The following is a 25,350-nucleotide window of genomic DNA, read 5'->3' on the forward strand; positions in this document are numbered from 1 at the left end:
CACAGGCTGGACAAAGGACCCGGGCCCTTAAGTAGCAGATTGCAGGTCAGTCTTCATGATGGTCCTACAACTACTGTAGCAGGAGCTGTCCCAAAGCTGCTGTCTATCATTGGAATCTGTTCCTTTCACTGGGCTGACACTTCTGGCCCCAGTAGCGAGGAGGCACATAACCCAATACAGACTTGACACACCATCATGGGTACCCAGGGGCCCACATCCTCTCAAAGGACAAACAGAAGATACAGTAGAGAGTCTGTGAAGGCAGGCGACTTAGAGTAGGGACTCTACTAAGTTCATAGCCATTTTAATTACAAAAACTTAAAACTGGAAAGAATCCAGATGCCCCTCAACCAAAATATGGATATGAAAAATGTGGTTCATTTACAAAATGAAACATTATTCAGCTATTAAATACAATGACATCATGAATTTTGCAGGCAAATGGATACAGCTAAATACTATCATCTCTGTGAGGTAACCTAGATTTAAAAGCACGTGCATGTATGTACTCACAAGTGAATAATAATCATAAAATACAGGAAACCCACACTATACTCCATAGATACAAAGAAACTAAACAAGAAGGAAAGCCCAAATGAGAATGGTTGAATTATTCCCAATCAGAAGGGGGAATAAGCAATCATAGGAGGCAGATGGAAGAGAGAGAACTGGATGGGAGACCAGATAAGAAAGAGGAATCGGGTAGAAGCAGCAAAAGGTGTGGTGAGATACAAGAGAGGGCCAGAGGGGGAAAATGAATCAAAATCTGCAGCTGCCTGGGGAAGGGAGGGGGTACATTTAGGATGTGCCAGAGAGCATGAATTGGAGGGTGACAAGGAGTCTATGGGGTTGATCTTAGCAGAGTTGCATAGCAGTGAAATATGGATGCTGAAGAGGCCACATCAGTGAGGCAGGACCCCCAGTGGAGAGTTAAAGTCACCAACCAATCCAAAAACCTTTATATCCAAAATTTGTTCTTATCCATAAGAATGCAATCTACAACATAGTTTCTGTCCAGCAGCAAAATAACCCTTTGATACCATGTTGTTGTTCTAACTTGCTTCTCTGCTGCTGTGATTGAATCCTCTGAGCAAAATTATCTCAGGTAATACATGGTTGTTCTGCATGGTTCGGTCAGATCAGTCCATTATTTTGGGAGCTAGGTTAGAAACTGAAGGCAAAAAGCATGGAAAAACACTGTCTCCTGGCTTGCTCTCTTGCTTGACCACTGTCTCATGCTTAGCCTGCTCTCTTATCCAGCCCAGGACCACTTGCTTAGGGATATTGCCACCCTCAGTGGAAGAGCCTTCCTAATCAATCATCAACACTATCTCTCACAGACATAGCAACCAGCCATTCTGATGAAGACACACCCTCGATTGAGGCTCCTTCAGATGACTGTAGTTCTGAAATGCTGAGAATTTAAGACAACTATGACACAGACACAATAATAAATAAGAAAGTTTTAACATCCCAAAAACAATGGGCTAACCATATCAATACAAGAGGCCATGCTACCCCATGAAAAAGTTGGAGTTGTGGCTGAGCAAGGACAAAATAGTGATGTCACCTGGCTCAGAGCAGGGAAGGATACACTGGAATGGGGACCTCAGAGACTGTGCTGCTCTGGGGTGAGGTGTCTTTAACACTGGGTTCCCAGGCCAGTGCTACCAAAGATGTGGCTAAAGCAGCTGGAAAGTGGACAGAAAAGCAGATTGTCCAACACAACTCAAATGACCACCAACAAAGGTCAGGATCTCTGGTCCAAGGAAGATATGCTAAATTTGTTAGAATTGATGAAGAATGACTTTCCATCTTATGACAACTAACAAGTTCAAATCTACAGAGTCACATATGGACTGGGCAGAGGGTAGTTCATGAGGTGGGAAATGAGATCTTTCTCTTTCCACGCTATAAAACAAGGTAGGCAGAGCCTGACTTTGCCCAGGATGCTGTCTGGAAGAGCTCTCTGTCATGGACTAGTCAATGGGTCTAGGTCCTGTTGTTAAGAAGGATTTAACCCAAGGTGTGGGGCTAGTAACTAAATCGACTAGGGTGGAGTCTGTCTTATTTCATCAAAGAGAGAATAACAAAGTGCTACACACAAAATAAACAGCCACAAGGGGACAGTAAAGGCTACCCAGCCGATTCTACCACTTGGACAGTGGAGAAAATGAAGACAGGCAGGTAGCTGTGAGCACTGTAGCAGGGTTCCAAGTCTTCTCTACCCTTACCAGAAATTAAGACCAGAGAAACACTGTCCACTATACCAGGCTCTAAAACACCTTTGAAGCCCTTTGGGGCTGCAACTGTCCAGCATATCCAGTATAGCAGGGTTCCAGGTTCAATTTAGTCATCTCCCTCCACATATACTCAAGAAAAACCTGAAAACCAAGGCATACACAAAAATCTGGCAGAGAAGTCACTGACACAGGCAGAACAATGGTTCATCTTAACAACCGGCCTTTCAATCCTTTAGTTAGGAGTCCTGAGTATCTTGGGTCAATGCTCTAAGATGTTATGTCCAAGCCACAGAGAGCACAATGACCAACAAGGAGCCTATTGCAATGCAAACACATGGAGGTCTTTATTATGAGCTCTGTAATAAGGATTTTCACCAGTCAGCCTCACGTGAGATCTAAACTGAGAGACCAAGTCTAGAAGTGCTGGGTATTTATTGTAGTTACAGCGAGATTGGGACATTAACACACAGGTCAGCAACTTAACATTTTAAAAACTACATGTCTGGCATAATCTGTAGGAGCCAATCAAAAGGGCAAAAAATCATCTGACAACCATGATGGGTAGACTAACTTTTTCTCTGTAAGGTGTATTAGTTATCAATATGTAGCTTAACCCTGCAGTTGTACCTTGACTGGCTGTTGACAAGGTGGGCTTGTCATAGGATGTTTGCTCAAGTGGACATTGTGTACTCTCAGAAACACAATTAATTGGGATTTACAAACTCATCTTTGTGCCTGAGGCCCTTATTATTGAAAGATGCTCCTGTTCAACCACAAGCTATGCATTTCAGTAGAAAAGGTACTTTGTCCAAAGACCTACTTCACTATCTGTGACTGCAGATCCTAATATCAGTTGCACTTACTCTGAGACAGAATACAAGTGGAAGTTGCCTGTCTCCCTGTGCATCATCTTATAGATAAGATAGACAATGCCCACCTGCCCTTCCTTTCCTGCCTCATCCCTGTGTCTCAGCCCCACTTGGGCAGACAGTCGCTGTTCAACCACATGCTTTACCTGCCAGGAAACAGGTAAGCTTTCTATAGATCTATCACACTGTCTGTTATCCCAGATGCAATGATCACAGTTTCCCCTAGCACTGTACTAAACACCAGAGGCAGCTTTACCTCTGTCCTGACTATCTCCTTGTGGATTGCTAAGATCATCTCTTCCTGACCACTGCTTCTCCCTGCTCCCAACATTAGCAAGCATTCCCTCTTGAGGATACCCACTAAACATGTCAGTAAAAGAGGCTACATCAGGCAACTTTCTCTGTAAATCCAGACATCAAATAGCAACCCAGGAGCAAAACTCCCACCCAAGCAAGACAAATCCAGAAATCAGTACCGAGATAATAATCACTTCAATCCCAGAGGCCTAGACACCAGCATAGGAATATAATAAATAACAGCCTGAAAAGTAAGTCACCAAAAGCCCCAAGCTATCCTATCACAGCAGGTCCTGAGGAATTAAAACATGCAACAGATATGGTGCAAAAGAGGTTGTTTGGGGGCAGGGAGATGAGTGAGAACCTGGGGAAGAGATAGAGGCACAGAAGAGGATGTGCAGACAGACAGACAAACAGGGAGCAGAGAGAGAGCGCTGAGAGTAAACAAAGAGAATAGAGAGAAGGCATGAACTGAGACAGGGAACAGAGAGAGTTGTGTAGCTGGTGGTTCGTGTATATAAAGCACAGCTGACAACAGCAGCAGGTGATGGAGGCAGGGAATGACTTAAGCAGTTGCTAAGTCCCTGAGAGCAGAGCATTGAAATTGCCTGTGCACTGACAACTACAGAGACAAGGTTCACTCAGGGAACAGGAAAGAAAGAGAGAGACTCAGACATTAAAGATGACTATGACAAAATGGATACATTATCAAAAAATGTGGATTCGAAAAGTTTTCTGGCCCTAAACAACCAGAAATTCTGAAACATATGAGAAGGGAAAACTACAGATGATTGGAATAGAGAAAGGTGACTATCAGCACAAAGGGCTTATAAAAAATATTTTCAACGAAATCATACAGGAAACTTTTCCTAAACCAAAGAAGATGACTGTTAATGTACAAGTAACATGGAAAACACTTAACATATTGGAGAAAAACAAAAGTCCCTTTACCACATAATAATCAAACACTAAACGTAAAAAATAAAACAACATAAAAAACTGTTCCAGAAAAAAATTAACAAAAACTAAACAAAACAAAAACAAGTAATGTATGAAAGCAGATCTGTTAGATTTATGCCTGTCTTCTTAATGTATACTATAAAAGACAGCAGGGTTTGGACACATGTGCTGCAGAGTCAGAGAAACCACCCGTGTTTCTACAAGAAAGCAACTGGTCCAATGTCTTGGGCAGATTCAGAATTAGCCATGACAGTGAAGTTACTCAGAGGTCACCTCCTGACCTAACATGTGAGGAGCATCACCAGGGACCTCACAGGTGGTCACATCTGGCGGATGCTTCCCATGCAGCCCCAGAGAGGACCCAGCACCCCAGCTCCCACCGCTCAGCCTCCTGCTCCTACCCATTGTGGGCAGTGATCCTGTGCTCACCATGACTGGATTTCAGAGCTTCCCTGAGGTCTCCACACAGCATCCACAGCAGAGCTCAGAGCAGGGCACAGATGACCATTCAAGCCTGCACAGGCACAGCGAACTTGCAGATTGGCACCTGGAAGAACCCGCCTCCTTGTCTGATTGGCAGGTCTGCCTGGAAGCCTTGATTGGCCAGTGAGTCTTAGCACTCCTCAAGGTTAAAGTGAGCTTCCAGTCCAGGGTCAGACTTTTTCCAGATCTCAGGAGGGGTTTTCACCCCATTAGCATTTGTTTCTGTCTTCAAAGAGGAATCTCACCCCACCCAGCCCTCGGGGAGAACCCAGCATTCCAGCTCTGGCTGTTCAGCTGCCTGCTCCTCCCCTCTGAGAGCAATGATTCTGCAGTTACCAGAACCTGACTCCAGACTTTACCTGATCTTTCCTCACAGCACTTGCCTTCTTCTTCCTGTAATCAGGGTGAATAGCTTCCATAGCCCAGTACTCAGTGTGCAGTGGAGGCATCAATCTGACCCATAAGAGGAAGGATGCTCCAGCTATTTCTTAGCATTCTGTCTAAAGTCCACCCCAGTTACCTGGCAACAGCTAGGTATGCTCCTCCCCATGGTTACCTAGCATCTACAGGGTAGGACTGACAACCTGTAAATGTGGCTACTTGCCCCCTCCTATCATTTGATCTCTTTATCTATTGTTATCTTTTTCTCTTGCTCTCTTGGGCTCTTCCCTTCCCCCCTCTCTCTCCACATGCTCATGCCTGGCCTCTACTTATCTACTCTGCCTTTCTCTGCTTTTCTCTGCCTCTACTACCCTCTTAACTCCCCTCCCCATGTCCTGAATAAACTATATTCTATACTGTACTGTCTTGTGGTGGGTTGCTTCTGGGGAAGAGCTGTCTCAGCATGAGGCATTGTCCCTTCAGGGGAAGTAATATCTCAGCAGGAGGCATGAGCCTGCTGAGACATCCCCTTCCCCCACACCTCCCCTCACACCAAAAGAACATATTCCATCTGTCTTCAAAGAGAGGTAACTATGGGGAGGAGGATACCTGGCTGTCACCAGGTAACTGTGAGGTAGAGTTTTAGACAGAATGATAACACCATTAACACTAAAGAGGGATTTTAGAAAACAAGAGACTTATTTTTTGGCTTCATGCTGGGCTCAGGGAAACTGCACCTTCCTTTTACCAGATGATAGGTATCAATCAACCCTGGGAAAAAAAAACAGGATCATAAGTGAAACACAGTTGAGCACTACTGTTAGCCAGTACATCACTGGCAAAGTGCAGAAAAACCAGAGTTGTATTAGTACAGGTTCTCTTGATAAACATATCTCAAATCTTAGAGAGAATGAATCTTTCTATGTATGTAAAAAGGGGATTTAATAGAATCTCCCAATAAAGGCTGTTAGACAAGGTAAATTAGAAATACAAGGACTGAATATTTTCATGATGCAGGATATTACAGCTGATATTCAGTGTATATGGGATTCTGAAGAGAGAAGTACTTTGTAATGCCAGCCTTAAGACACAAACAAATCACCTTTGTTTTGTAAAAATGTAGGGCAATGACAAAAAACAAAAACACTGCACTGTCCAATGTCCTTTATATATGTAGGTTGTCAAAAGAATCTGTAGCCCAGATTAAAGATGAATCTGAACATCTCAAAAGAGCAAGATGAATACAGGGTTTCTCACTTCAAAATTAAATTGAAGTTGTTAAGTTGACCCTAGTTCCTTTTTGTTCCTAATTAATATAAACTTAAAAATTGATATGAAAAGACAAAAATATATTTAATCAACATATCCATCCACACAGGAACAATAAATATAAAATGATAATATGGGTCTGAATCTTTCCTTGGAATAGGTAACATGTTTTAAAGAGTTTACTACTCCTAGACCATAAGATGTTATTAATACTGGACATTGTCCTCACTCATATAAGACTAACACATCTATGACTTTATTATGATATATACATATTTTAAATTTTATGCAGGCATAAACATGTTAATAAATTAAAAGATATTTCTATCTAGTAAAACCTCTTTAAAAACAGATAAATATCCAAAGATAGGCAGATCCAGCACAGGGCTTATCTTATCTTCTAAATTAAACCATAACCATTTTCATACCATCAGCTTTGTTGAATTAAAATAATCACAGCAGAGCAAGCCAGTGGTGGCGCAGTGGCTAAGGTAGCCACCTGCAGAGGGCTCTCCCATGCCCTCTCCTGGTTCGAATCCCACTTTCCCCATGTGACTCTGCGTGAGTTTAATGGAAAAAAAAAAGCCGGGCAGTGGTGGCACACGCCTTTAATCCCAGCACTTGGGAGGCAGAGGCAGGCGGATTTCTGAGTTCGAGGCCAGCCTGGTCTACAGAGTGAGTTCCAGGTCAGCCAAGGCTACACAGAGAAACCCTGTCTCGAAAAAGAAAAACAAAAAAAAAAAAAAGAAAAAAGAAAAAAAGAAAATAATCACAGCAGGGCTTTTTAATTGTTATTAAACCTCTATCAAAAAACAAAACAAAAAACCATGACATGGCTGTCCAGTATATGTACAGCTTGGAAGGGGAATAACTACTAAGGTAATGTAAATTTGTTTCCAGATGTACTGAGTAAAGTATTTTTAATGTGACTGATTGCAGGATGTATACAGTCTCATAAGAAACACTTTGTCAATTTTCTGTATGTAAAACCAATTAGTTCACAATTATTCTAGGGTCAATTATGATAATTTTGAAATATGGTGCCACTGAGAACTTAGAAAGAGAGGCTAATTTGCTTCTTTCCCAACCCTGAATAAATATTCTCACAATAGATTGTAATTTTTTTGTTAAGCCTATTGTATGCTATAGTATTAACATTTATAAAATGTTAGAATGATCTAAAGATGTAAATGGTTTCAATAAAGAAAAAACAGCATACAAAAGCCTTTGGAAAATAAAGCATACAAAGCCTTTGGAAGTTCTGAAGAAATAAATGAGGTATTTAAGGCACTTAGATCATAAAAGTTTTGGGAAATACCTATGGGATTAAAGTATTTGTCTTCAGATCAACATTTATGACAAACTGGCTGTCATCTAAGTTTAATCATATCCTGTATCCAGTCTACATTGAGGAGAGTCAAAACACAGGGATGATTCCCTCAGAGCTTCTATGGGAAGTCACACTCAGCCCAAGCAAGGATATGGAGTAATGTTCACTAAAAGAGAAATAGTACAAAGGAAAGCTTGAAGATACAGAGATTCTTCAGAAGATCAAGGGATAACCTAGACAAGAAATTTCAACAGACCTTAATAGAAGGTCAATAGAAGTTGATTTTGCTAAACATGTAATATTAAGCAGGCATGTGTAAACTATGATCACTTTCAAACTGCAGTGTGTCTCTTTAGTAATTCAAGGGACAAAAGTCCTCAAAACTTGTTTGATCTTGTGAAATGTTATTTAGAAAATAAATTCTCACTCCTGATTCTCTTTGTCATATATAGACGTATCACAATATCCCACATGAAAGGAAAGCCCTTTGCTTACGTCAGCATGCCAGGGTCTACATACAACTGAGGAAAACTGAACAACATTATTAAATACTGAGGCCAAATACAAATCAATGGTAATCAATAATCAACACCAATAAATAATCAATAATTGATGCTGATCAATAACCAATGCTAGTCAATAATCAATAGTAATCAATAATCAACAGCAATCAATATTTATCAAATATAGAGCACCATCTCTCTATCAAAGAGTACTTTTCACTAATAGACTGTGTCCTTCACTACACTAACCATGCATGATCGCTGATTTAAATGTGATGTAGGAGCAGCAGGTACCTGCTCTTCATGCACGGTTCTGATGAAGCAAACAGCTGGATCAAGTTATATCCTTTTGTGAAGGACTATGGAATATTGTCCAGCTCATAATAGATGCACATTTCACCTTATAAAACATAACCCATGTTAAAAATGATGCTAGGAGTATTTCCTCAAAATTTCATTCTTCATATATCACACAAGATTGTAATAGAAGAGAATCAGTGGTTGAATCTAAACTTATAAGAAGTTGTCCAAAATTCCTCAATTTTTTTCACCAAACTACTTGCCTTACAAAAATGTCAAAAATATCGGTCTTCTAACACCCAATACAAAGCATGACATTGGTTTTTAGGTGGGACTCTTGACTATTTTCTTTCTAAAATAAGCATAATACTGCCCTAATTTGTGGGGCACTGAGCTATGAGAGACAGCTGGGTGCCTGGTTGAATATGCTTTGAACCCCAGAGAACCCCCTGGGATGAAAGGCGATCACTTTTTTTCCTGTGCCCCTGACTCTCTCAGCTTCAGCCCTTTACATCCCCTCCCACAGAGAGAGGTCTATGGCCATTGGTCACATAGGAATAATGGCTCAGGCTCTCCCCACATGCAGATGAGGCATCCCCAAGCTCTCAGACCAGGCCAGTAGGGGTTACCTGCCGCCAAAAGCTTAACCCACCCCAAATTGTATATATTGAGCCTAATTTGGAAGTAAAGTGCATGAAAGAATGATCCCGTTGTCTGAGAGCTTCTGTCATGGATCCTCCCCTCTTCACCAGCCAGCTGGCAGGGTCTCATGGGCACCTCATTGGCTAGACAATCCTTCTCTTACTTGCTACCTGGCTGGCACCTCCTGGCTTAGCAAAGAGCTGTGACACTTCAGAAGATGCCATCTCTCCTGAACCGCCTTCAGGTTTCTTCCCTCTCCACTGCAGATACTCGGTGGGAGGCTGAGACAGAGGCAGTAGTGGACCTTCCCTGCTGGCCCTCCACCCTGTACCCCCTGTGGGCAAAGGCAGCTACAGAGACCCGTCCTCATCCAAGCTGGAGATTCTTGTGGAACCCATCCGGAGCCAGTCCCACACTAATTATATTCTTAACTATGTCCCGAATGGAAATTATGATGGTCCTAGCAGTCTGGCTTTTGTGTATTGTGGATGTTACCTGACTCGCATAATAGAATCCTTCCATGTGTCCTGCCTTCCATGACTGTCTTATTTTGAGAATCTATGTCATCTCTTTTGTTTTATTTTGTCCCCTTAGAAAAACTCTTCTCTGTGGCACCATAACTGCTGCTCTTTCTATATCACCCCTTTGTGAGTTTAACAATGTAGAAGGATCCATTGCACAAACACCAAAAGGACAGATATCCTCTCAAAGGTGACTGCAGTGCCAGCCCCCACATATTCATCTTGTCACAGCATCACCAGTGATGGATTCATGGAAAGACAGGAGAATTTGTGAGAAACCTGAAGAATGGGAAAGGCTAAACACAGGAATGTAAAACACACTGACATTTTTCCTACTGGGCCACTAAGGGTGGCAGCTTTGGTGTGGGTCTTCTTTATTCTTGGGTGGTTGTTAGCCACCAACCAGTGAGGACAAAGGGAACAGCCATGGCAATCTGGCTTGAGATGGCTGTATGATAAAATTAACTCCGGAGACCAGCACAGTGAGTCAATTCTACTTTATTGTTCCAGAAATAAGGTATATGAGGGCTTTTATGGGTACAGGTGGAAAGGATTAATTGGTCATAATAGTATATCTAAGTATCATGTGGGCAGGGAAGCCAGAATGGGACTTGTGTGCTGAATTTAAGTAGCTCACACAGGGACAATCTTTTGATAAATACATCCACCCGTGTTCAGGGACAATGTCTAGATACATTGAGAAAGAGAAATGGAAGCCCTAAAAAATTAAATAAATAAATAAATAAATAAATAAAAGAAATGGAAACCCTAATAAAAATAAATACATAAATAAATAATAAAAGAAAGGAATGGAAGCCCTAAATAAAAAAATAATAAATAAATAAATAAATAAATAAATAAATAAATAAATAAATGAAATGGAATCCATAAAAAATAAATATATAAATAAATAAGTAACAGAAAGAAATGGAAACCCTATAAAAAATAAATAAATAAATAATAAACAAAAGAAAGAAATTGAAGCCCTTCTGATAACAGGAGTCCTCCATTTTGAGCTGAGTTTCACTCAGATTTGGGGGACTGCGACCTTCACACAGGTTTCCAACAGCCTTGATTCCTGAAACCATGGATCTTGGCTGTGAGAGGAACTGTACCAAATATTGGAAGCTGATTCAAAATACATACAGCCTAGGACCCTGCCCAGCTCTCCAGGAGGCTGTCCCATAATTGGCTGTGTAAAAGTGTCTTCTAAAGGTCATTGTATTTTGTTATCAGTTCAGCACCTTCAGGGTAACAAGGACTATGGTATTAATGGTAATTAATACCATTATAATTTATGATCATTGGCCCACTGTCTCACTTCTCTGCTGTGAAATGAGTTCCTTGGTCAGAAGCAATACTGTGTAGAATGCCATTGTGGTGAATGAGGCACTCAGTGTGTCCATGGATCATGGATTTGGCAGAAGCCATGTGTGCATGAAAGGCAAAATCATAAGCAGAATATGTATCTATTCCAGGAAGTAGAAAGCTTTGTTCTTTGCCCAAGAGCAATGATACAATGTAGTCAACCTGCCACCAAGTTACTGGCTGGGCAACCCAGGATATAGTTCCATATCTAGGGCTCAGTGTTGGTCTCTACTGCTGGTAGATCTGGAACTCACCAGCAGATGTGGCCATGTCAGGCTTGGTGAGAGGACGACTCTACTGTTGTATCCATGAATAAACCCCACTGCGTCCACCATGGCCACTATGTTCATGGTCCCATTGGAAAATGACAGATATAGCTGAGGACATGGCTGACTTCCCACAGAATAGATCACCCTAACTTCTTGATTACTGAGTGTATACAAAGCTGAACTTACTTTTTGATCAGCATTTACATGGGACACTATCGATTACTGATTATCATGACTATTGATCACTTTTGGCTATTGACTACCATTGGTTATTGGCCATTGATTAGTATTAATTATTGATTAACATGATGATTAATCATTATTACATCACCATCATTCACCTGCCTCTGCCTCCTGAATGCTGGGATTAAAAGTGCACGCCATCAGTTACTGATCATTACTGGTTATCAATTAGTATTATTAATTATGGATTACCATTTATTGATTATTGATCAGCATTGATTATTGATCGTTATTCCATCACCAACTTTCCCCTGCCTCTGCCTTCGTATTGATAACTATTGATTACTGTTTATTGATTATTGATTATAGATCAGCATTGATTATTGATCGTTATTCTATCACCGTCATCCCACTGCCTCTGCCTCCCAAGTACTGGAATTAAAGGCATGTGCCACCACTGCCTGGCTTCTTTGACCATTGTGAGAGATCTATCCACATATTTCTTCCTTTTATGTCTTTCTCAACAATATTCTAATTGTTCCGTCTCCAAGTCTCTGACAGTTAAGCCGTCCCACTGTTTATAGCTGATGATTGAGTGAATAATCACACATTTCCAAACAAATGCATGAGCATGACCACTGCATGAAGCTCTGAACTGTGGTGATTTCCCTTTACTGGTGTCTTTCAGGATTGTCCCAGAAACATGTTTTCATACTTTAGTTGTTCAGTTCTTGATGGGGCCTGCATAACAGGCAGAACCCTTAGTAAAGTAGGACCTAGTTATTTCTTTCTCAGTCACTTGATGATAGGGCCTGTACCAGGAAGTCCTAGGTGCATGTATAATACCAGGGGCATTGTATAGGAAAAGAAGCTAGGCTTCTAGGCAAGTCAGGTACCTAGCATTAGTTTCCAAGTTGCCCCATCCCCAGCAAAACCCAAGCCTACCTCCAATCTCTAGGCTAATCCCAAACATGACTAGAGTTTCCAAGTTACACCCTCAACAATACCAGGGTCTTCAGGTTATTCCCCCAACAAACCTGCACCTCGGGTTACCAACTTATGCCTAACAACCACTAATGCAGAGGGGAGGTGAAGTTAACTTTATGATGTGACTCCCAGCACCAGCCAATTATGTTAAAGGCCACAGCAGCTTTCCAGTTAGATGCTTGCACACATACTTTCTACTTGCTGCTTACAATAAAGCCTTTCCCCGATAGACATTTGGATCTCCACCACCACCACCAAAACAGTCTTGGCTGATGCTGGTGCATTGGGGATGGGGGCAAGCTAGCTCAAATAGAATAATGACCCTGCAGGGAGTTGCATCAAATCAGCTCCTGTGTGTGTCTTTTTGGGATCACTAACATTTCCCTGGCATGACATCTCCAATTTCTACTGAGATGGAATAGCAGGCCAAGATATTTTCTTTCAGGGGAAGATGGTTGGATAGAGCTGATGGTAGAGACTTGCTCCAATATTCAAAATCTATGAGTCACAATAAACACCTGCCAAAGGCTTCAAACAACATTCGTTGCAGCACTGAGCAGCAGAGAAAGGATTGGGTGCTCAAAGCAATTTTCAATTACATACAGAGGAAAGCCTCAGCTACAGGCAACATTCCTATGAACAGAAATAAATAATAAGCAGGAGTTTTAAAAAATGGAAAATTGCTTTTCTAAAAAAAGATTTATTTATTTTATGCATAAGTACACTGTTGCTGTCTTCTGACACACCAGAAGAGGGCATTGGATCCCATTACTGATGGTTGTGAGCCACCCTGTGGGTGCTGGGAATTGAACTCAGGACCTCTGGAAGAGCAGTCAATGCTCTTAACCACTGAGCCATCTCTCCAACCCAGAAAGAAATTCTTAATGACTTGGGATTGAAGGGGAACTGCAAAGAGAGTATAGCAGTGTTGCATTTGAAATCAATATTTGACTTTTAAAACAAATATATGTAGAATGAATTTGGTAGCATTCCTTCTGTTTCTCTTTTGTGGAATCGTCCAAGGTGTCTTAAAAAAAGAAGAGTCTTAGCTCTTCTTTGAAGATCTGGTAGAATTCTGCACAATTACTACGTAGTCCTTGTCATTTCTTCAATAGGAGGTTTATAATGCCTGCTTTGATTTCATAAGGGGTTATACTACAGTTTAGATAATTTACCTGATCTTGATTTAATTTGGTTTTATGGTATCTGTCTAGATAATTATCCATTTCTCTGGCTACACAATTCATCTAGATTTTCCAGTTTATAGAAAGAAATAAAGATTTTTACAAGTTGTTTGAGTTTCACTTGTTATGTCTCTCTTTTCCTTTTTGATTTTGAAAATTTGGATATTGTCTCTGTGCCCTCAGGTTAGTCTGGCTAAGTTTTTATCTATCTTACTGATTTTGTCCTTGGTTTTGATGTGTCTTCGTACTGTTTCCTTTGTTTCTAATGGGTTCTTTTTTTATTGTTATTTTGCTGTCTACATCTCTTAGGTATGTTTGCTTCTTTTTGTTCTAAAGCTTTCTGGTGTGCTGTTAAGTTGCTTGTGTAGGATTTCTCTGGTATGTATATGAGGACACTTATGCTATGAATTTTTGTCCTACCACTGCTTTCATTGTGTCCAATAAGTTTGAGTATAACATCTCTTCATTCTCATTGAATTCTAGAGTCTAGTCTTTTATTTCTTTATTTCTTCCCGAAGCAAGTTATCATTGTGTAAAAATTTGTTCAGTATGTGGCTTTCTGATGTTTTTGTTATCACTGAAGTCTATATTAGTCTGTAGTGATTTGATAGGATGCATGAGAATATTTCAGTCGTCTTGTATCTGTTGAGACTTGATTTGTGACAGATTATAAGGTCAATTTTGGAGAAGATACCATGAGGTGCTGAGGAGAATATGCATATACATATACATACACATATATGTATAATTGTATGTCTCCCTTTTCATTTCTGACTTTAGTAATTAGGATATTGTCTCTGTTCTTTCATTCGTTTGGTTAAAAGTTGATTTATCTTGTGGATAGTCTCTCTCTCCCAGTCGTCCTGTCTGTCTATCTATCTATGTATCATCTATCTATCTATCTATCTATCTATCTATCTATCTATCTATCTATATTATTATTATTATAGGATAAAAAGTTCCATTTGGAAGAGTCAGAAGAAGGACTTAAGGAGGTGAAGAGGATGGCAACCCATAGGAAGAACAAAAGTGTCAACTAACCTGGACACTTCAGAGCTTCCAGGATCTAAGCTAAAAACCAAGGAGCAGAAATGGAATGGTTCATGGCCCTGGGCATGTGTGTAGCCTTGTCTAGCCACAATGGGAGGGGATACACTTATCCTTGTAGAAACTTGATGCCCCAGGGAAAAGGGAAGCTGGTGGAGGTGAGGTCCTGGTGGGTGGGTGGTTGGTTGGGAGAGAAACCTTTCAGAGGCAGCAGGGAAGAAGATGGGGAGAAGACCTCAAGGAAGAGGAACTAGAAAAGGAAGCAACTTTGAAATGTTAATAATTCTTTAAAAATTAATTAAAAAGGAAAAAGAAAACATAATCGAAAACAAATATATGCCTACATTGACATTGAAAAAGTGTAGGCAGTTTCCTGGTGAAGAAAATGACATTAATATAGTACTCTTTGACCTGGCCGCTACATGCAAGGTTAGCTTCTGTGATCTGTAACATGACACACACAGCTACAGCCAATGGACTATGTCTGAATCATCTGACCTGACTTAACACTGAAAGTGCATTGGACATATCTCCATAGTTGGAAATTCAATATTCCTTGGATTATGCTAAAGTTCCAAAATTATATACCTGTCAATCTAGTGTGTCTTCACTCACCTGACATGAATAAATGCACGCTGGAAAATTAGAAAACTATTACCCAATCACCATCAGTTTTATTTTATGTATTTATTTAATTTTTTGGTAATGGTGACTCCAGTGTTAGGGATTGGAAGTGACCTTCCTTGAGTAAGTCAGTGTGCATGTGTTGGGTATGATCTAACAAAATTCTTTGTAGTCACAGATTTCTTTTGGTATTCTTGAGGGTCCTCAAAGACTACTGTGATACACTAAGGGTTTAATAGATTGATTTCATGCTGAAGAGTTTACTCTTATATAAAGATACCAGAAAGTACACAACTTTAATGCATTGACTACGTTTATGGGGTTTCTGTGCATTATGACTTTAGCTTATGATTTCTAAGACTACTGCCACGTGCAAAGACTTTACCACATTGTTTATTCGTAGTGTTTCTCTCCAGGATGTGTTCTTCTATGTTCATAGATGACTGTATTGTCACCAACCTTCATTTAATCATAAACTGAAACTAAGTTTAAATTCTAGGTCATAGGGGACCAGCATTCATCACTCATGTTTTGTTACCTAAAACATAACAACTATTCCTAACCATATTTTGTTATTCATGTTTTAGTTCTCAAAATACAATACATGTTCCTAACCACAAAAGAACAAATGGCTGTGATAATGTAGACAATACAACCTACATTCTGTAGCATTTGACATAGAGTAAAACAAAAAAAATGTTATTGGGAGAAAAATGTAGCTGTAACGTGGCACAGGACTTTGTGGTTTTGACTTTTGGAAGCTATATAACTTTTTGGTTCAGGGTGGGGCTGAGGCTGGGGTATTGCAGCTGATCTTCTGAGTGTAATTTTGTGGCCCTGATTTATCAGTAGTGACTTGATTAGAATGAATTCTTATCATTTGCCTTGTTCTGTGTTTGAGTTGTGTTGAATCTCAGTGGACCCCATGATGTAAAGGCTTTAGCACAGTATGTAACCACTGTCCAGTATGAATAGTTTCATAATGATGGAGACTGCAGAGGTGTGCAAATGCTTCATTATACTAAACATGTCCATTAGGACTCTATGGGTGTGTTCTTAGTGACAGAGTGAATGTTTAAGACTCAGGGGGTGTGTCCTGAGACACAGGGTGCATGTGTAGCACTCAGCAGGTGAGTACAGAGTCCCATGGGGCATGCTTAAGACTCTGGGGAATTTCCATAGTCACAGGGGGCATGTGTAAGATAGAGGGGATGTGTCCTGAGAAACAGGAGGTATGCTTAGGACTAAGGAGGCATGTCTTAAGTCACAGGGGGGGGGGCATGCTTAAGAATCAGGAGGCATGTCCAGAGTCATAGAGGGCATGCTTATGACTGAGGGGTCATGTCCTGAGACCCAGGAAGCACGTTTAGGACTCTGGCGGCATGTTTAAGACTCAGGAAGTGTGTCCTGTGTCACAGGGAGCATGATTAGACTCTAGCACATATTCTTTCATGATAATGAACACTAGAGAATTGTGCAAAGGCTTGACTGTATTAAATACCCTCACAGGGTTTCTGTCTTAGTGTTTCCTTTGCTATGAAAAGAATTCATGAACAAGGCAGTTCCTACAAAAACAACAGCTTAATTGGGACTGGCTTACAGTTTCAGAGATTTAGTCCTTTTTCATCACAGCAGGAAGCATGGCAGGTATGGAAGAAAACATGATGGAGACAAAGAAGCTGAGATTTCTGCTTTTTGATCCAAAGGCAGCCAGGAAGAGACTCTCTGCCAGGGAGCTAGTAGGAGGGTCCATTCTGCACTGGGTGGAACTTCAAAGCCCACCCCCATAGTGATGCACTTCCTCCAACAAGGCCACATCTCATAATATCTTCCTCACATGAGCCAAGCATATTTATACTACCACATTCCACTGCCTGGTCCCCATATGATTGTGCAAACACATGAGTGTATGGAGACCATATTTAAAAATAGCATAATAAAATTATGTGAGGTTCAAATTAAAAAGTCCCCAACATCTATAGAAGTCTCAAAAATGTTAAAAGTCCGTCCAATGTTCAAAGTCTCTTCTGAGATTCATCCAATCATGTAACTGTAATCTCCTATACTTTAAAAAAAAAAATAGCACATAATATCCATCCAAATTCACAGGATATAGGTCACCATTCCTAATCACAACTGTGAGGAAATACTGGGATAAAAGAAAACCAAAAGCCAGCGAGGCAATCTCCAAACTCTGCATCTCCATGTCTGATGTCAAAGTGTTCTTCAGATCTCCAACTCCTTTCTTCCCTGCTCACTGCAGCACAATTCTTTCTCTTTGGCTGATTGTATTTCCTGAAAGTAGTTTTCCTGAGAAGGTATCCCATAGATTGGGAAGTTAAAAACTCTTGGGGTCTCCAAAGTGACTTGAAAATTACAGCTTCTTGTTTCAGTATCTGGGATCCACAGATGATCTTCTGTCTTCCTCAAAAAAAAAAAAAAACAAGCTGGGTCTCTCTCCAGCTCTTCCCTCTATAGTACACTAGGTTCTGCTTGACTCCACTCAACTGCTGCTGCTCTTCCTTCTGCTCAACCCACAGGAATGATATGTTCAATATACTGGGTTCTTCTGTGACAAACAGTCTTGACTGTGTTCCTCTCATGCTCCCTTCATGGTGCCAAGCCTTAGCTGCACTGCATGAAACATCCATGCCTTAAAACCAGTGCCACCTGGGTGAGTATTACCTAGCACTGAGTCAAGCTGCACCACAGGGGACAACCTTGGCTACCTCTGGAATACAACTTCTTTCTCTTCTCAGAAAACACTTACCAGAAGATTTCATCTCAGTGATGCTGGTTTCTTCTTCATCCTCACTAATTTTCTAACTACAGCCAACCAGCATCAATTGTCTCAGTCATCCCTTCTATTCTTTCCCCTAAAGCCAGAGCCACATGGACAAAGCTGCTGAGTTCCTCTGCTTGCTGGGGCTGGAACATGGCCCCTACTATTACATCATCACCAGCTTTCTATTTTTCAACAACTACACTGCCTAAGCTCAGCTGTCCTTGAACTTGCTCTGTAGATGAACATTGAACTCAGAACCACATGGCTCTGTCTTCTGAATGCTTGGTAATAGGTGTGTAACACTTTTCTCATACCTAAACTGTTCCGTACTTAAAACGTGTTCTGTACCAGGAAGACTTGAATCAGAGATGTGCTTGATGTTTATCTGGGATTTAAGGCGAGTACCTCCATGCCTGTACTTAAGTATATTATTTTAGATCTTAAAATGATAACCCAGAATAGTAATCACAATCTATCAATTGTCAATTTCACACATACTGGTAACTCTTGTGTCCACATGAAAACAACAACCAACTAGGTAATACTAATGCCTAACATGATATAGTTCTTTTTCATACAACTTCACATCCATAAGTTTAGGTGGATGGAATCTTGCACTAATGTCACCATTCCTTTAATTCCATTAAATATCATTGTCACAGAATTTAGCTTCATTCAACTTCCTGGTTAGATTTTCTCTTTTGACCTAACATTTTACATTTTTTTCTTTCTAAGATTACTATGCTTGCACAAAACAATCATCATGAGACTAAACACAGGTCAAAGGCTTTGCTGGCTTCACTGAGATGTCCTTTGTCAGTGCAATGAACATCAACCTCTTTACTTTATGTTCAAGGACACTCTACAGACAAGGGCAAAAGGCAGCAACATTCTTCAGCAAAACATCATAAAAACTATACACAAAGTTCAAATCACCCTCAATACATATGGGTTTCATATTCCTACTAGGATGGCCCATTAAGTTCCACTTAATGCATATACAAATCCAAAGTCTAAAAATTCACATGGCTCCATAAAACAAAACAAAAAACCACAGTCAGGCCTATCATAGCAATACTTAAAGCTGGGTCAGCAACTTCTGTCTTAGATAGAATTTCCATTGCTAAGAAGAGACATTGTAACCAAGGCAACTGTGTTAAAGACAAATATTTAATTGGGCCTGGTTTACAGTTTCAAATGTTTAGTCCATTGCCATCACAGCAGGAATGTCAGCATGCTGGCAGCCGTGATGCTGGAGAAGGAGCTGAGAGTTCTGCATCCTCTTGTGAAGGCATCCAGGAAACGACTGTCTTTCAGCCAAGTGGTAGGAAGGTCTGTTTTGTACTGGTCTGAGCTCCAAAGATCCACTACCTTAAAAATTCAATTCCTTCAAAAAGGTAACATCTTCCACAAGGCACATCTCTTAATATTGCCACTTCTTAGGGTCAAACAACCTTAAGTCACCACAGTTTATTTCTACTATAAATTCTTTCATGCTTTTAAAAATTATTCGGACATGCAGATTCTTTAACATGTTGATTACTTTCGGATGGTTTCTCTCTCATATGTATTCATTTCTGTATTCAGAAACCACTGTGGCATGTAAAGGATTTCCCAACATTAGAACAATCAAAAGGTTTCTGCTCAGTTTCTGTTCTTTTATGTCTTTGGAGACTACAGAGATAATCACAGGCTTTACCACATTCATTACATCTGTAAGGTTTCTCTAAAGTATGTGTTCCTTTAAGTGTTTGAAGAGTACAGTGACATGCAAAGGCTTTATCACATTGACTACATTCATAAGGTTTCACTCTGCACATTTTCTTTTTTGTATTCAGAGATGACTGTGTCCTGGAAAGGCTTCACCTCATTCATGACATTCAGTTTCTCTCCAGTATGTGTTCTATTATGATATTGGAGGCCACTCTGACCTGAAAAGGCTTTACCACATTGATTACATTTATAAGGTTTCTCTCCAGTATGTGTTCTATTATGTCTTTGGAGACTACTGTGACGTGAAAAGGCTTTACCACATTGATTGCATTCATAAGGTTTCTCTCCAGTATGTGTTCTTTTATGTCTTTGGAGACTACTGTGATCTGAAAAGTCTTTACCACATTGATTACATTCATAAGGTTTCTCTCCAGTATGTGTTCTTTTATGTCTTTGGAGACTACTGTGACGTGAAAAGGGTTTACCACATCGATTGCATTCATAAGGTTTCTCTCCAGTATGTGTTCTATTATGACATTGGAGAGTATGGTGACAGGAAAAGGCTTTACCACATTGATTACATTCATAAGGTTTCTCTCCAGTATGCATTTTTTATGATATCGAAGACCATTGTGACATGAAAAGGCTTTACCACATTGAGTACATTCATAATGTTTCTCTCCAGTATGTGTTCTTTTATGGACTTGGAGATGACTTTGTTGTCTAAAGCATTTACTACATTGATTACATTCATAAGGTTTTTCTCCAGTATGTGTCCTTTTATGTCTTTGGAGATTACTGGGACATGAAAAGGCTTTACCACATTGGTTACATTCGTACGGTTTCTCTCCAGTATAACTTCTTTCATGCCTGCAACAGTAATGGGCATATGTGAAAGCTTTAACACATTCATTAGCCTGATCAATCATTTTACCAATATGAATAAATTTTACAGTTGGTCTAATAATAAAGAACACTCAGATCATAAGGTTTTATCCCTTTGATGTTTATGGTTGTACTTGCTCACTGTGGGTTGCTTTACCTCTTTGAAAATGCCTGTGATGGTAAAACCATTTATTACATAGCTCACATTTATAAAATCTGTATGAGATTTCTATATAATGTTTTTAACATGTTATAAAAAATATGGGATAACTCAGAGCATTAAAACACTGATTGCATTCTTAGTTTTTCCTATAGTGTGCATCACAACACAGCAGCACTGTGAACCAGGATGAACAAAATAATTTACAAACTTCTAGTACCCATAGAGATTTTCTGCAGTGTGACTTTGAAGATGTTCTCAGTAAAGTCAGAAAACCAATTAATTGCAAACATCTATCATATTCAGAAAGTCTACCAAAGGCAGAATACTACATATCTTCTCATTGTTCTGAAGAAGATAGAGGTCCATTGTTCCCTTTAGTATCTCCATGCTCACATGGTTTCATCCATTCTGACAATTGATATACTCATTAAAAAAGAAGAACAAATGAAAGGTTTCTACATTGAATGCACACACATTGACTTTTGTTCATTGCAGACATAATTAATGTTTCTCCACGGCAACATTCTTGACTCTCATAAGCTGGCCTCACCATAAACATAAAAGTTTCACTACAAGAATATGAGTATCACCTACTTTTTCATGGAGTATTTGCTTATTAGAAGGTTATGGATACATGTATATCACTATTCAATGTGCAACATCTAAATATTATGAGACTATACAAATTGGTAGTTCCACAACATAGTTCTAATGGAGGTAGAAATCAAATAAAGGAATCACTTAAGGCATTGTTTCCTTCTTTTCTTTCTTACAGAATTCTTTCTTACACAACTCAGATAACTGAGATTGAGGTACAAAGTTTTGGGAGAATACTATAATGATACCTACAATAAAATGACTGATAGTTTACACAGTTTCTTTTCTTTAGAGCTTCCAGATCATATTAAAGTTTCCTTACAGGCATATTTGTATATTTTAAACATTAAAATTACCATTCATGACTTCTAGAAGTTTGATGTTGTTCTTCAGTGTGATGGACTTTCAAATTATAGCCTGAAACCAAGGTACCAGAAAATGAATGATATGGTATTGGAATTAGGTAAAATTCAAGTTATTCTGAATTTTCACAGCAATAAACCTGATTTATGCAACTCAATATTACTTGTTCTCTATTGAAATAAGAGATGATCATTAGTAATGCAGAAACATTTTTACCTTATTTTGAGAAGCAAAAGAAAATTCACAGACTTACCTATAGCAGTGAGGTTCCAGTAGGTCTCAAGCATCACATCAATGTAGAGTTTCTTCTGGGAAGGATCCAGCAAATTCCACTCTTCCGCAGTGAAGTTCACATGAACATCTTCGAAACTCAGTGCTTCCTAAAATATACCATACGTGTGTACAACACAGAGCCTGATACTGACATCACTATAAAATAAAAGTATGCTTCCTAGACAATATAATCTTATAATGCATGTGATTTCTCAACTTATTTGCTGACACACGAATTATAATATAATCACCATGTCAGTTTAGAAGAAACTTGAAATATTGACACTTGAACCCTTGACACAGGGTTCACCTGTGTCACTCCTGCATGCTTTCAATAGGATATAGCCTTGAAACACAAGGGATATGCAGGGGGAAACAGATCAACTGTACTGAGCACACATCTGAAAAGCTGTATGAACAATTACTAACTATAAAAGTGATGAGCAAGATGCATATATTTGCTCATGTCTTTAATCACAGAGGTACAAGCAGGTGTATGTCATTGAGCTGGATGCTAGCAGGGTCTATCCATTGAGTTTCAGGACAGCAAAAGTTATATGTTAAGAAGCTCACTCTGCTACAAAAATAAATCAGGAAACAGAAATGATAGAATGACGTCACCGTTCTTTACTGAAGTTACTGCAAAGAATTATACATTCACTGCTGTTCTGTATTCATGTTGCATAAACATGAAGTGAACCAGGTCAAACAGCAACATTAATTAAATTTTACTAGAAGGGAACTCATGTTTAAAGAGTTAAAAATAGACAGATGAAAATATTATTAATGTATATGTTGACCAGAAATAAAGCACGTAGTTCAGGAGATATAGCTCAGGAGTTGAAAGATCTTGCTGGTCTTCCACATAATGGTGGTCAATTTCTAGCATACACATGTGGACCAACACCTGTCTATATCCTCATGATCAGGAGTTCTGAGGCCATCTTCTGACAACAGTAAAGATGAGGCACACATGCATATTCATGCACACATGTATAATACACTTATTTATTCAAAAATTTCAGAACAAACACAAGAGTGAGGCAGAATATCATACACCTGCAATTCAATGACTCTGATAAATCAGATACTATTGATGAGATGAGCAGAAGCCATTGGGAGAAACAGAATATAATCTATATATTTTGCCAAATTTCAAAATGAAAGATGTGGACGAAGAGCAGCACAAAAGCATGTCCTTATTGAACAAAAACATGGCAGGGGGCTTATGTGGTTTCTATATCTACAATCAGAACAAGCAGTGCTTCACAGTGATTTGGTCTAGAAAAAGAAAAACAGAATGAATAAATTTAAAAATATCAAACCTCCAGGTTTGCAAAGTACCACAGCATTGAACAGAAAATGTGTGCGCAGTATCTTATGTGATTGAGGGACAGAGTCCAAATGGGGAATGTATGGGAGCATGAGAAGAAAGCTGAAAAATCAGGTTCAACCACAACACTGAAGACACCCAGAACAAAATTTATCCTGTCTAAAAGAATTGCAGAGGTAAAGTTGGAGCAGGGACTGAAGGAATGGCCAATGAAAACTCATTCAATTAAAGACACACATGGACAAGCTTGAATCCATGACATTATTAAGGATACTCTGTGATGCTCCCACACAGGAGCCTTGTATAATTATCCATTGAGAGGCTCCACCCAGCAGGTGACTGAAGCAGAAGCAGAGATCCACAGTCAAATATTGCATGCATCTTGGTAACTCTGATGGAAGAGTTGGGGAAAGGATTGAGGACCCTGAAGAGGACAGGAACTCCACAGGAAGACCAACAGACTCAATTAACCTCGATCCTTGGGGACATTCAGAGACTGAGCCACAAACAATAACACACACAGGCTGGACACAGGACCCTGGCCCATAAGTAGCAGATATGCAGCTCAGTTTTCATGATGGTCTTACAACTACTGTAGCAGGAGCTGTCCCTAAAGCTGCTGTCTATCATTGGAATCTGTTCCCTTACTGGGCTGCCACATCTGGCCTCAGTGGAGAGGATGCACCTAACCCAATAGAGACTTGATGCACCATCATGGATACCCAGGGGCCCACACCCTCTCAAAGGACAAACAGAGATATAGGAAGGACTCTGTGAAGGCAGGTGACCTAGAGTAGGAACTTCACTAAGTTTATAGCCATTTTATTTATAACAACCTGAAAATGGAAAGAATCCAGATGCCCCTCAACCAAAATATAAATATAGAAAATATGGTTCATTTACAAAATGAAACATTATTTAGTTATCAAATACAAGGATATCATGAATTTTGCAGGCAAATGGATACAACTAGGAATTATTATCTCAGTAAGGTAACCTAGATCTAAAAGCACGTGCATGTATGTACTCACTTACAAGTGAATAATAATCAGAAAATACAGAAAACACACACTACACTCCATAGACACAAAGAAATTAAGAAGAAGGAAGGCTGAAATGAGCACAGTTAAATCTCACTCAGAAGGGGTAGTAAAGCAATCATAGGAGGCAAATGGAAGAGAGATGGATGAGAGAGCAGACAAAAATGGGAATTGAGGAGAATCAGGAAAGCTGTGATGAGAGACAAGAGGGGACCTGAGGGGGAAAATGAACCAACATCTGCAGCTGGCTCAGGGGAAGGGGTACATTTAGGGTGTGCCAGAGACCATAAATAGGTACAAAGGAGTCTATGGGGTTGATCTTAGCTGAGATGCATAGCAGTTAGATATGGACACAGAAGAGGCCACATCTGCAGTCAGGCAGGAACCTCAGTGGAGAGTTAAAGACACCAACCAATCCAAAAGTCTTTCTACTCAAAATTTGTCCTGTCCACAAGAATACAATCTACAACATAGATTCTGTACAGCAGCAAAATAACCCTTTGATACCATGTTGTTGTTCTAACTTGCTACTCTGCTACTGTGATTGAATCCTCTAAGCAAAATCATCTTAGGTAATAAGTGGTTGTTGTACATGGTTCTGTCAGATCACAGTCCATCATTTTGGAGCTCAGATTAGAAACTGAAGGCAAAAAGCATGGACAAACACTGTCTCCTGGCTTGCTCTATTGCTGTCTCACTGTCTCATGCTCAGCCTGCTCTCTCATCCAGCCCAGGACC

At 39.8% G+C, this 25,350-nt stretch overlaps 1 protein-coding gene across 1 annotated transcript in view; it reads right to left on the minus strand.

The window, feature by feature from the left end:
* Positions 1–25,350, minus strand: part of LOC143441079 (uncharacterized) — an 85,352-nt gene that overhangs the window by 50,219 nt on the left and 9,783 nt on the right. The window contains 5 exon segments of the mRNA XM_076928143.1: positions 19,837–20,068; positions 20,124–20,566; positions 20,569–20,828; positions 21,960–22,020; positions 22,220–22,346. Of these exon segments, the coding sequence (XP_076784258.1) occupies positions 19,837–20,068; positions 20,124–20,566; positions 20,569–20,828; positions 21,960–22,020; positions 22,220–22,346 (1,123 nt within the window).

Source organism: Arvicanthis niloticus (assembly GCF_011762505.2).
Source record: "Arvicanthis niloticus isolate mArvNil1 chromosome Y unlocalized genomic scaffold, mArvNil1.pat.X SUPER_Y_unloc_2, whole genome shotgun sequence".
In the NCBI taxonomy this organism is placed as follows: Eukaryota; Metazoa; Chordata; class Mammalia; order Rodentia; family Muridae; genus Arvicanthis; species Arvicanthis niloticus.